This window comes from Taudactylus pleione, unplaced genomic scaffold, assembly GCF_031769625.1.
Source record: "Taudactylus pleione unplaced genomic scaffold, aTauple2 ptg000198l, whole genome shotgun sequence".
Taxonomy (NCBI): domain Eukaryota; kingdom Metazoa; phylum Chordata; class Amphibia; order Anura; family Myobatrachidae; genus Taudactylus; species Taudactylus pleione.
Window position 1 is genome coordinate 11,755,000 of NW_028284600.1, and position 14,637 is coordinate 11,769,636.

Here is a 14,637-nt window from a genome sequence, read left to right on the forward strand (position 1 = left end):
TGAACAGCAGGGTTTGGAGCCATGATGATATGATTGCCACTACCTCCCATACATGCTCACCTATGACAAGGATGTCCCACTAGATTGTTTTGAAAAAGTATCATTTGGACAAGGTGAGTTGGTTAAATTTAGTAGGAAAAGCAGTAACACCCTTGTGTACAGTATTTATTGCTCAGTAAATAATGTCCCTAACATTTATGGCATAGGAACTCAGACAAGTATAGCATGTAAAACATACAGTATATACGTACAGTATTTCAATCTACTTTAAAATATTTTTTTAACAAAACATACACTGATACCAGGTGACATTTTTAAGTGGATTACAAAGAAAAAATAGATAGTTCCTTAAACAATCCGGCTTATTTATGAACTAGCATAAAATGCACTATGTGTTTTGTGGGCGTTTGCAAACCACCTGAAAAATTAATTTCTCGCACCTCACAGTAAACAAGCTGAACAGTGGCCATAATATCAGCCTTATTTTCCAAGAACAATTACCGGGAAGTTACCATTGAATCTGACATATAATGTGTCTCTTCAAGGAAGATTCCTGAGGCTACTGGCAGGCAAACAACTCCCTGTGTCCAAGAATGATGCACAAAACAATTCATAATTCCTGACAACAGTGGCATAGAGACATTTAAAATTTCAATATTTGAAAAAGAGTTTTGTTGATCCTTTTTAACAGAAAATAGAAAATCACAAAAAAACATAGTCTTAAAAAGAAATATGTTAACACAGACTACAATAATAAAATATAAAAAAAACAAAACATTTTATTATAAATATAGAACAAATAATAAATCTCTGTACAGGTACCACCTTAGAACGTAAATTTTGGCACCAGTTAAAAATACCACAAAATAAATGCACAAATACAAACTAAAAAGTCTGCGGATGACTGGTTTTGTATCTCCTGGATCTTGACCTTTATCCAGATGAAAGTAGACAAAAAAATATATTATTTATTTTTCTTTCAATTTGACACATTTATTATGGTACTGTTGTATATTACCATTTTTCTGTATTGAATATCTTGTATAAATCAGTAAGAAACTAAAGGCCCCCATACATCCAGATTGGGGGCAATTCCCCCATTCCCAGACGCTGGGGTCGGGGCATCGATGAAATCCGACATGTTAGATTTCCCTGATTTGCCTATACTGTCCAAAATATGATTGTGATCAGCAAATCGGGGTTTTGTAACATGAAGAATTTCACTAATTCCCAGACAGATCACCAATGCCACAGATCTGTGTAATCAATATATTGGAGGTTACAGTCAAATCTAGGAATAGGGGAAATCTTGAGGCTTGGTGAAATTTGGATCAACTCATTGTCCTTTCCTCTTAAGTTTAAACTAACCTTTACATAAATGTTATAATACTGTCACCTTTGTATCCAGCCCATCTGTGTCACCCCTGTCTGTCTGCCCCCTCCCCTTAGAATGTAAGCTCTCACGAGCAGGGCCCTCTTCCCTCATGTGCTTCTCCTTCACTTGATTATACTTTAATATACAACAGTACCCCACCCTTGGTTGCTGACACCATGCTGCTTATCTAAGTGTTATGCAGCAATGTATTAATCATGTATCTGTCCTGCATTGTTTGTACTGTTAATAACTGTTTTCTTGTGTGCTCATTTGTTTATGTACATTGTAAGGCGCTGCGGAACCCTTGTGGCGCCATATAAATAAAGGATAATAATAATAATAAAATGGCAGGCAGATTTATGGGCCCTTTAGTTTAAGGGCCAGAAACCCTTGGCTTGCACACACACGCGTACACACACACATAAGGGTGCACAATTGCAAAAAGTACTTTTCAAAGTTATAATATTAAGTGCAAGGTTAAAAACACATATATTATGAAGTACGATGATGTTGAAATGCGTTAGGTATTAATCAAGAAAGCAATGTAATACTGCTTCAGTTTTATCAGTACTCATAGACATCTGGCAAAATTAGAGACCTCGCAGTATTTACTAAAGTGCAGGTTTAAAAGTGTAGATGTTGCTACTTAACAGTTTTCTAGCACCTTCTAGAAGATAATAGCTAGAATCTGATTGGTTGCTATGGGATACATTTATATATGGCAGTAGTCGCCAACCTTAAATTGGGTGTGAGCTACTCGAGACAAATTACACCTCCTGAAAAGCTACTAAAATGATAGGAAAAAAAAATCTGGCTAATGAAGGTCATTTAATGAAAATGAAAAAAAATGTTTAATGCATTTAATTAATACAGTGATATTGTTGCAATTTGTAAATAAAGTTTAAGAACAGGCACATTTCACTGTTAATTACCGAATCCAAGGAGGTAAGTGCAGTTGAGGAGCAAAAGATATTGGCAGGGCTGCTGTGTCATTTTCCGAGTGGGTTTGGCAGGAGTCACTCGCGGTATTTGTCACGTATTGTACCAATCCACCGTTGCATAGATGCCGTGGGTGGAGCCACGGGGAAGCACGTCAGGTGATCATAGCAGCTATGGCAATCACTTGACTCGTTTCCCCATGGCTCCACCCACAGCGTCGATGCCACAGGGGAGCATGCATCAGAGGTCACTTCCACCTAGTGGGCTCCTAGCTGACTTGGCAGTATTGCAGCTAGACGAGCTACCAAAATGAAGACTGCAGGCTACCAGTAGCTCGCGAGATACAGGTTGGAGACCACTGATCTATGGCCTCCTAATCACACATAATACTGCTCTTGATACACACAGAAATTACAGGATGAGAATGCACAATTTAAGTAATCACTCACTTATCACCACATGGGGAATTAATAAATTACTTATTAGAAGCTAAGTTCTGTAATGTCATTTACTATATAAGGTTAGATTTATGTGAATGCCTGAAATATTCTCTGTAAAGTTCTATATTAAGGAACCTATTTCCTTCATATGCTTGTCTTTTATATATACAGTACATGGCCAGATCTGTGCATTTGCTCCTAAATAGTATCTATATAACTGAATGCAGGGCCGGTGGTACAATTAAGCAGCTTTAGGCGACTTCCTAGAGGTGCCAGCCATTGCAGGGCACAACTGAGTCCACAAAAAAAGAAGGATTTCTCCTTCAGTCCCGGCAGGGACTACTGATGATCAAGGCTATGCTGGAACTCCCCCAGCCCACGACACTGCATTCTTACCTTTTAGTGCAGTAGAGGCAGCAACAGTGGTGGCCGCCCCTTCCCTCTCCTCCATTCTTATCCTCTGGGTGCCAGCCTGTCACTCACATAAGAAGCTACACCCCCTCCCTAGACAACACAAGGAGATGCTACTGCTGAATGGAGCCTGGTAAAGTATGTTATGACGTTTTGGTGTGGAGAAAGGATTAATGGATGGGTTAGTGTGTGTGTGTGTATATATGAGTATGAGTGCTGAAAGGGTAAGTGTTTGGGGGTTAATGGGTGCTCACATACAGTATATTGGGGCACAGATATGTGGCATAAATATGTATTGGGGCATGAGTGTGTGGCATAATGTATTGGGGGAATTATGTGGCATAATTCATGGCCAGAGTCATAACTAGACTTTTTGATGCCCTGTGCCAGAGACAGCATTGGTGCCCCCCTCGTTATGTAATTAGGGACATAAGATACTGTAGTGCACCTGAAAAAGGGCCATGGCTTCATGGGGAAGGGCCAGGGAAGAAATAGGGGAGGCACTACTCTAGTTACGGCCCAGTTCATGGCTATGTGACATACAATAAATTTGGACCACAGCTGTGTGGCATATGTATTGGGGCACAAATGTGTGGCATGTTTTATATATTGGGGGTTTGGAATATTTGCATACCATATGAAATATCTTAGGAATGGTACCCAAATCTAAACACAGAATGCATTTATGTGTTATATACACCTTATACACACAGCCTGCAGGTAATATTATACAATATTTTCAATAATTTTGTGGCTCTAACAAAGTTTGTGTACATACATGAAATTCATTTATGTTTCATAACCACCTTATACACACAGCCTGAAGGTAATTTTATACAATAATTTTAATAATTTTGTACCTTAAACAAAGTTTGTGTACATTGAACCATCACAAAGCAAATGTGTCACTATCTCAGTCATGCTAATAAAACAAATCAGTATTTCGGAATATTCCGTATTTCGGAGTATTTGGATATGGGAGACTCTACCTGTAAGTGCCAGATACTCCATGGTATGCATTATATTTTAAATGCTAACATTGGATAATGAAATTAAGGTGTGTTTTCAATCATTTACATGTACCACCAGCCGAGCAGTCACTGTGTACGGGCCCCAACTTGATTTTATCTTGGGCCGTATATTGTCTAAAATCAATTCTGTATCAACCAACAAGCTGGGTAAATGTACAGTTCAAATCTCTAATGGATTCCTATGTGTATTGGGGAGAAGTATCAAACCTTGGAGAGAGAAGTGTAGTGATTGCCCAAAGTAACCAATAAACGTCTGTCATTTCAAAGACTGTGCTAGATAAATGACAGTTATAAAGGTAATTGGCTGCTTTGTGCAACTTCTCCACTTTATCTCTCTCCAAGGCTTGATATCCCCAGCCCCAAGGTTCATATCATTCCTCCTATACATGAGAACATTGCTGGAGGTATCTGGCAATTGGCCCAATATTACAGCATGTTACATACAGATGTGTTCTAAGTTAACTTTGCTCTAAGAATGACATAAATTACATAGAGTGCTGTGAGATATTGTGCTCAGCTAAGGAAAACATGTCGCATTGGGGTTTCACAAAATGGTGTCATTTTTGCTCACGAGCAATTCAGACGGCAGGTAGTATATTTGTTAGACTGTATTGCGCTGTCTGCCATCCTACGTACTACGTACAATACTTGTATGTAGCCTTAGTATTGCACACTGTATGCTGCTATTGTCTAACAGAGTGAATTGAATAGAAGATATTGTAGTGTGAAATACTGCACTTTAAAAAAAGAAGGGATGCTAAATTTGCGTATAGTTGCAATTGTCAGACCTCTTTTGGCCTTTGGATATGCTGGAATGCAAGATGCCAACTCGAATTAGATTATTAAGGGAAAGAGGGTGCGAGTGTGGGCATATTGATTTCAAAAAGAGTTTACCTACTGCATTTTTAGATTTGTGCATTTTACAATACAAGGCCAGTTGATGTGCGCTAAACAAATGGCCAAGAACAACATGTAAATATCCCAGTATACAGTATCTGCCAGGAAATTGTGTTTACAAATCCCAGCACAAATCACCAGCAGGTTAGCCAAGGTGGCCACAACTTTACTGTGATTTTTGCCAACCTATCACCAAAAAATTGCATACTTTTACATTGCGCCTTCTCAGTAACTATAGTCATTTCCCAGGACTTGTAGTGCATCTACTACTCATTCTGAAGCAGGGGCATAACTACCCCTTGGCCAGAATGGCACTCGTCAGGGGCAACAACCGAAGGGTGGTGCCACCCGAAGCCAGGGGGTAGAATCAGGGATGTAACTAAGGTGGTGCAGAATGCCCTGGGGGTGGAACCAGCCACCACAATCTCTATTTGCTGGATGCCATTGAAATGTATGTTGCTATCGGTGAGCCGGCTTAAAGGGCATGTGAAGATGTGCCCTAGTGTGTATGCAGTGGGAGCCAGTGTTGGGATCAAGTGTCTAATCCCAGCACCAGAAGTGCAGTGGTGTGATGTAGAGATGTGTCCCCAGTGGGACACATCAGTGGCTGTCGCTGGCACAGCGTGTCTGCTCCAAATGCCGGTCAAGCAGTAGCAGCGGGCAGCGCCAGTTTAAATTTGGAGCTGATCGTGAGTCGTTGACCGGCAGCCAATTAGAACCAGCTCCAGTCAGCCAAGCATGTCTGCTTACGGCATCTGACATCAGCCACCGCCGAGCGGAGCATTCAGTTTGGTGCCAGTGTTCACAACAAGAAAGACGTTGGGTGAAGAGCTCTGGTTGGCACAGAAGAGGCCAGAAGACGGGGTGGCTAAGAAGGAAGATAAGCAGCGCCAGCTGGATGAAGAAAAGAAAAGGAGGTGCCATTGGCCAGGATGGACAGATTAAATAAGATGAGTCCAAACAGTGTTGCATATGGTTAGAAGCAAAGAGCTAAATCATGCTGCCCATTGCAGCCATACACAACTTACCAGTAGGTAGCCTTGACCACCGGAAATTTAAAATTGAACCCCCCCCCTCGTAGACCACCAGGTGACAAGCATTAGGCCCATGGGTGCAATCAGGCCTCAGGCCTGTGTGGCATGTTAGGACGCAACGTCGGATCTTCTGCGATAGGTGGGAGATGTTGGCTCCATGGATGAAAGTTTTAGTGAATGAGAAAGACCTGATCCTACAGATGTTGCAGAGGTGAAGATGGCAGGGAAATATTTTGAATGTGAGTGGTGGAGGAGAAGGAGGACCCAAGGATGACACTTTCACATCAGATCCGAGGGACAGCAGGGAGGGAAATGTTATCAACAGAAAAGACAGACAGGGGAAGAAGGGGAAAAATATGAATTTGTTGTCAAATTTAGTTTGAGAATGCGGTGGGACATCCAGGATGAAATACAGAGAGGATTGAAAGGACTCATGAGAGGATGGAGGGAGAGAGGTTAAGCGAGGAGAGGTATGCAGAGTGTCATCAGACAGAGATGTTATTGTAAACTGAAAACGTGCAGGAGATAGCAATGGTCTGTCCCAGTGTCCGAGTCTTTGCTATCTCCTGTGCTGGCACTATCTTGCTGAATATATTTCCCAACAGATGGCACTGCCAGCAGAAGACATAGCGGAGGCCCACTCCATGGCACACAATGGATTCTGTTCTGGGTAAGGGGAGAAGAAATTCTATAAGATACATTTTTAACCTGTAATAAATGAATAATAAATCTGTTTGCTGAAATTCATTAGCACAATAAAAGGAATTTTGCTGAAAATTTATTCATCTCTACCTACTGTAGTAACAGTAATAGATTTGTGCTTTTGACCACAAAAGACCCATCCAAGCTACTGTACTTTGTAAACAAGTAGAAGAATAGACAATCTCAAGGGAATCGGTATGTTTAGTTATACCACAGATGAAATTTTGACGCCGGATGGCCAGCAGATGAAGATCCCGACAGGGGAGGTAAGTAGGCTATCCCTAACCCTCTCCCGCCCTAACCCTCCCTTAGGAGTGCCTAACCCTAATCTCCCCCCTAGTGCCTAACCCTAGCCTCCCCCAGGGGTGCCTAAGCCTAAACCCCCTCCCCGCAACCTAAACCTAACCCTCCGGGGTGGGGGGGTGCCTGACTCTTAGCGCCCCCTCCCCTAGCCTAACTCTAACCCTCACGGGGGGTACCTAACCCTAAGTCCCCCCGGGAGACCCTAAACCTAACCCTCCCCGCGGTTATCTGCTCTCGTCGCCCGGCTTACCTACGATCGGTATGCCGGGCGTCGAGATTTCGGCATGAGGGGGTTAATGATAGGCGTCGGTGTTTAGAAGCCTATCATTAGTCCCATGCCGGGATTTCACTGTCGGGAAGCCTGCAGTCAGCATTTCGACCGCCAGCTTCCTAACTACATCCCATCTCAAGAACTCCTAGCAATGTAATTTGCCAATATAAATAACATTCCATAATAACAATGGTTAGAAAATGATCTTGGCCCAGGAACAACAGCCTAGAGGCAACTTTAACCTACTTTTGACAGCAAATCTATCATCCATACTTCTGCAAATTTATATTTGCATACAATAGTATGCCTCCAAAACATGTCAGCATTGCCAAATAATTAATTAGCAAACTTTATTATGTTATTCTTTATACATTTGAATACAATATACAAACTAGGGATGTGCAGGCTCGGATAGGTTCGAGTTTGCACGTTGAGTTCGGATTTTTCCCTCCAAAAAAACGGAACTCAGAAAGAGGCTAAACGTCATCTTACATGGACGAACATCATCATTCCTGGACTTTTGTCCTGGAATGATGATGTTCGTCCATGTAAGATGACGTTTTGCCTCTTTCTGAGTTCTGTTTTTTTGGAGGGAAAAATCCGAACTCAACGTGCAAACTCGAACCTATCCGAGCCTGCACATCCCTAGTACAAACAGTATCATAGCATTACAACACCTAGAGAAAGCTCGACAAATGCTCCTGTGCTCAGAAAATGGCAGGCATAGCTGTGTCACATCTTTTACCCTATTATTTCATCATATTAAATATAGACATATGTATTGTGAATAATTAAGTGTATTTTAATGAAAACAACATTTTGGGGGGGACTTGGACTTGTTAGGCAGAGGAGATGAGTGTGAGGGGGCATTGATGAGACAAAGGGCAGAATATGGTTACCGGAATTATGCCACCCTATGTTTGGCATAAAGTATGTTGCATTTTCTCACCTATCAATTTGATTGTGTTTCAACAGACTGCTTTTAGCTATTTATGATTGTGTATTACTATGGCAACCACAGTAACATGGCACACAATGTAGTGAGAAGAGGCTTTGAAACACACCTCTGATCTCTGTCCACACTGTGACAACATTCTTCTCCTTCCTCTGCCATCATATGACATGTTCAGAGCTGTGAGTCCATGCCAGTGTCTGAATGCCATTTTTAAAAGTAAATAATGACTTGTAGGAGGAGAGCTAATAAAGATGCTCTCTGAAAAGTTATATATCTAATCTCTAATAGTATAGCTGTACTTTAGTCATTAACAGTGTTGGTGTTATTTTCCACACAAGCGATGATGTTTTTTGCTTACTTGCAAGGGCCCTATATGGTACTAGAACAGTGAATCTGTAGGTCCCAGTAAATGATAAGATCCATCAACCAAGTAGAAGGAAAGAGGAGCAAGTACTGTATATCATGTTAATCTTCTTAAGTCCTGGCAAGATGAAAATCATAAAACAGCACTAGGTTTACAAATATTGGTTTTCAATATAAATGATTCTAATAATATAAAATAATTACTATATTATATTATATAGATATTTCCCAGTCTATTTAACCACATAATATTTATAATTATCATCTTTCTAAATATTAGGAGGACTCCTCCCTTGGAACAGAGGGCCCGATTCAGAGATGTACGCTAACCCGATGGTTAACGTACATATCCGATGTTTCTGGGTCTGTACATGTGTAGAATGGGCCCTGCGATCACTCTCACAGACCCCCCCCCCCCCCAAGCCGCAGCATCAATGACATGCTGTGGCTTTTGTGTGGTGGAGCAGGGGCTTGGCTAGTCACCATTCCCAGAAATGGGGGTGTGTCACCCTGTTTTCCGGGTGAGACGGGGCCAGGGTCTGCGTCAGCGGACACAGATTCCTGGCCTCTCAAGTGACCAGGACCCGGCCAGGATGTGGGAAGCTTCAGCTCCTGCATTCTGACCAAGGGAGCAACCATGGCAAACCAATGATCGTGATGGTTGCAATGTTGATCCCAGGCTGCATCCTCGGTCGCAGAACTGGGATCACAAATAGAGTAAGGAGGTGTCTGACACCTGCTGCTGCATTAACATTTTAAAGGTACGGAATTGCACTGCCGCTCTCCAATTCCGTCCATCTCTGAATCAGGCCCAAAGTTAACACCATACTTTATGTAAAATAAAAACATATTCAATTCTGTCCACTTCTGGCATTTTTATATTACAAACTGCCTGTTATGAAACTTGATTCCCTAATAAAATTAAAAATGAGAAGAATCCCCAAATCACTTATAAGTAGGGATGTGCAGGCTCGGATTAGTTCGGATTTTCCCGCCAAATTATGATTTTTTTTTCCCACCAAAAATCCTGGACAAAAGTCCATGAAAGATGATGTTTGTCCATGAAAGATGACGTTTTGCCTCTTTCTGAGACTCGATTTTTTGCGGGAAAAAAATCTGAATTTGGTGGGAAAATCAGAACTAATCCGAGCCTGCACATCCCTACTTATAATTATTAATATGAGGATACTTTCTGTCCCCTAATTATACCAATGCAAATAACAGAATAATCTGAAATGAATGCTAACAACTGATAGAACAACTCTATAATTATAACTAATAAAAGTTAGAGACTGCATACACTACTGTTCAATGGGAGACATCAAAGATCAGACTGACGTCCTTAGAGGGGAGGAAACATGAAAACCATCACAATTAGCGGGGGGGATATTTAAAGCCCACTCAGAAGACCAATTGCCTTACCTTGACAAGCCAGAATGGTGAAACGCATGTCGGCGCGTTCGCGGCTAATGTGTGTCCATAAATCCTCAAATGTCATGTTATATGTATAAGCTAAATATAAACAGTGTCTAGGGGGAGCTAAAACTGCATGGCAGACCTATACCATATCAGGAGAAACTCACCACTCCAACTGCAGTAATTATATATACAGACCGGGAAGAGAGTGAGAAGGTGCATCAATAAATGCAGCACGAGTGTCAGGAACAGAGTCTGGGGGAATGAAACGCTAATGCAGCCTGATCAGTGTACACAGCTGTGAAAAAAAGAAAGGTCAGAGAGATTCTTCAATCAAGAACACAGTCTCATCGCAACAATATAAAATAGCAGATGTATTGTTTTATATACAATAAGAAGCAAACAGGCGTTTCCACATACATCTTGCCTCCTTGTGCGTTAGACAGCCCTTCTAGTCACGCTATGCCATGGCATGACTTGGTAGGCTGAGCGTCTTTTCATTTGAACTTTTACCTTCAAATGCGTCTTATTCTCCTATATATATGACAATAGGAAGCATAAGCAGCTTCTGCTGATTAAAATCATATGCGGCATGCCTATATTCTGTGTGTGACTGTGGCTGTATTTGCATGCAAAATGCTACGTTACAGTGTCAGCGGCTGTGACACTGTAACGTAGCATTTTGCATGCAGATACACACGCAGTTGCACACATAATGCCGCATATCATTTTAATTTAATTAATTTTAATCAGCAGAAGCTGTTCGTGCATTCTATTCACATCACTTCACTTTGCAAATTAGACGCATTTGAAGGTAAAACTTTGCATATGTATGCATACAGAGTAATTATGTATAACATCTGATAGTGAAAATAATAAATAACTCTTGAAACAGAGCATATATTACTTATGCTGGGCATACATTGCCAGATAACATGACTGTCAGACAGATATTTTATCTGTCAGCCTGTCACCCTGCAGATATTGCAGGCATACACTATGATATATCTCACAGTGTATTGTCCCCGATATCTGTGCTATGCCCCCAGGTAGGAGACATTTCCCCTGTTCCATGGGAAGGAACAGGGGAAATGTCTGTCTGTCTGCTGTGCCCGAAGCGGCCGACATTTAACATACAAAATATTGCATCGGAAGGGCAAGCTGGATGATCTGGCATGCCCGACCGATCAATATTTTACCCTCGGTCGCCCGCACACACCATGCAATTATCGGGGGGAAAGGGGGGGTCAGCTGATATCAGGCAGATCGCCCCAATAATTGTATAGTGTATACCCGGCATAAAATATCAGAACAACTGAGAAGTACTATTTTGAATGTGATGTCAATCCCTGCATCTCTGCTGCAGAAACAACTTATTCTGTAACAGTTTTTTTGCATTGCAACAATTATCTCTCCGAACAAATAACTGCGACATACTATAGAGAGTCTAACAATAACAAAACATACGGCTTAGGAATGCTCCCTATGTGTAAAGGGATATATTGATATATGAGAGAATAATTTTAAATAAATTCACAGCAAATTAACCCAAACCCTCAGATACCAGAGTTTAGACAAATAGTTGTAAAAGAGGAGATAGATAAAATAATTTAGCTATCATAGTAATAGGTGAGAGCACTTTTATATGGGTGTGAAGATGAGATTTCATTATGGCTCTCATGATTGGGTTTTATGTGTGGTACTGAAGCTGTGAAGACTTGCTCTATGTGTTGCATGGAAAAATAATTAGAAAAAAATTAAAAATGGTGGGAAATCACACTCAGGAAATATCGGGAATTGGGATTAATTCACGAGGACTGAGAATACAGAAAAAAACCAACTAAAAGAGTTGAAGGATTTAAAAAAAAATATATGCAAGAAAGTTGTGACCACACAATCAAAAGTTGAAATAGGAATCTTCAACCCAAATAGCAAAACCTAAATTCATCAGAAATACTATATAAAGAACCCCATTACAAGTAGCTCATAAAACATCTACACTTTCTGTCAACATACCAGTCTGAAACCACAAAGCAACTTCTATCCAAGTCACATGAAAGGACACTTCCTGGAAAACTTCCAAAAACTGGTTGAGAAAGATATCGAAAATGTACCTCAAAAAAGAGAAAAATCAAGATGGACCAAATGAAAGGAGAAACACTGGCTATGGAAGACCTTGGAAATGAAAAAGCATTGCCATAAAACCAGCCAACAAAGGTGGAAGTTTATGTATTTGTCCAAATACTCAGAAGAAACAGAACATTTCCTTTCTGACACCACCACATACCAGAAAAAGTAAACTGCAACCCTACAAGAAAGCATAAAACCGAATTCCTTAACAATCTGGAAGAAGGATACCAATTCAGAATCCTCAAAAAAAAGAAAGACTACCTGCAAGAGCAGAACCCTAGGATTCCAGTCGTTTATCAGCTACCAAAAATACATAAGGACCTAAAGAACCCTTCAGGCCATCCTATTATGAATGGAAAAGACTCAGTAACAATTAATCTATCTGGATATATAGACACATTCTTATAAAGCCTGGTTTCAGCAAAAAAAAGCTACTCTCCTGTCACTCATTACACTGGGCTGCCTTTGCTGGGCGAGCGAGCGGATTCTGATCATTCCGAGTAGTTTGCGCAAGCGCAGAACAAAGCGTACGCATGCACGGTCGCTAACCATCAGCCGCGAATGAGCAAGCGGCTCTGAATGAGCTCCTATGTTCAAAAACCACATTACCCATGGGCACAAATCAACTTTCTAATGCACAGCATAGAGTATATGCTTAATCATAACTATTTTTTGGCATGATGAGGCCTTCTACAAACAGCTAGCTGGAACAGCAATGGGAATGCGTTTCACACCAAGCTACACGAAACTCTTTGTTGCGAAGCAGGAAGATGATAACATTGTGGACCATCTGTGAACTTGATATGCTGGATGAAGTAAATAGACAACGCTTTATTCTTATGGAACGGGCCAAAAAAGAAGCTGAATAACTTTGTAGAATACATCAATAATAACCAACTTAACCTAGAATTTAAAACCACCAACACCAAAACAGAAGTCAACTTCTTAGAGGTATCCAAATATATAGAAAATTAGAAGATTGAAACAAAAATCTTTATAAAAGAAGTTAATTGCAACAATTATTTATTAGCATCCAGCAATCACCACATGAATTGGATCAACAGCATTCCAGATGGGCAATTCAGAAAACTAAGAAGAAATTGTTCTAACCCTAAAGTGTTTGAAGCCAAGAACAAGAATCTGAGACACAAATTTCTCAACAGAAATTATGATAAGAATAAAGTGAATGAGGCCCTAACAAAAGTACAAGCTCCTGAAGTACGGAAACAAAATAGTGAAACTGTTAAAACCCTATTTGTGTCCCAATTTAACAGCAGAATGGAAGATCTGGAAAACATCATCAGCTAACACTGGCATTTTATCTAGATGAAGCTATCAAAGAAATAGTAGAACCCAAACCAAGAATAATTTATAGTAAGGCCAACACACTTAAGAACATTTTCACTTCCAGCTGCATTCCTCCATAAACCTACAAGGACAGACTTACTATAGGATTCATTCATCATTGTACAGAGGGCCTAGGCTGCTATAACCAAAATGCGCATTCTACCTCAGCCATATCCAGATTCATGTCTCAATCAAGAAAATCCAATTTTGAAATAAAGAATCATATTACCTTCAATTTAGAAAGGGCCATATACTTATTAGAATGACTCTGCTATCACCAATACATTGAACATACAAAAAGGAAGTTGAAAAACAGGATCTCTCTGCACATTTATACAATCAAAAGAGTTTTCTCCACCCATAGTGTATCTAACCACTTTTCAATCCTCCATAATAAAGACCTGACATTTCTAGGGATCCAACAGATGAAAGATGATTGGTGAGGAGGACATTTTCAGGAGAGGATCTAAAGCAGTGATTTCCAACCTGATTGAGCTCAAGGCACACCGAACAAGATGTTAAAGTTGCAGAGGCACGCCATCTGTCCCCCATGGAGAAAAACACGCACATTGGTTCCCACAGGGAAAAAAAACCACATACATTGGCCTCCACATAAAACAAAATAAAGCACATTGGCCTCCACATAAAACAAAAATAAAACACAACGGCCCCATTTAAAAATAAACAATCACACTGGCACCCACAGATGGCAAAATAATACACATGGTCCCCACATAAAAACACAATAACACTGGTCCCCCCAGAAAGCAAAATACAAAAACACTGGCCCACAAATTAAAAAAAATCACACCATCACCCTCAGAAAGCAAAATAATATATATTACCTCCACATAAAAAAACACAATTACACTGGCCCCCATAGACAGCAAAATAATATATTTTGACCCCTTACCTGGAGCTCCCTGTCCCTCGGTAGTATCTAGATGCCCTTTTACTGGGCAGATCCTGACATGTTTAGTCCCTCAGCTGCAGTTGGTGCAGGCTTGCAGCAGCCTGTTACAT

The 14,637-nt window shown here is 40.6% G+C and overlaps 1 protein-coding gene across 1 annotated transcript in view; it reads left to right on the plus strand.

The window, feature by feature from the left end:
* Positions 1–13,575, plus strand: part of LOC148518864 (alpha-2-macroglobulin-like protein 1) — a 138,811-nt gene extending 125,236 nt beyond the window's left edge. The window contains exon 36 of the mRNA XM_088476944.1: positions 13,298–13,575. Within this exon, the coding sequence (XP_088333070.1) occupies positions 13,298–13,575 (278 nt within the window). The remainder of the gene's footprint in view (positions 1–13,297) is intronic.
* Positions 13,576–14,637: the final 1,062 nt, after the last annotated feature.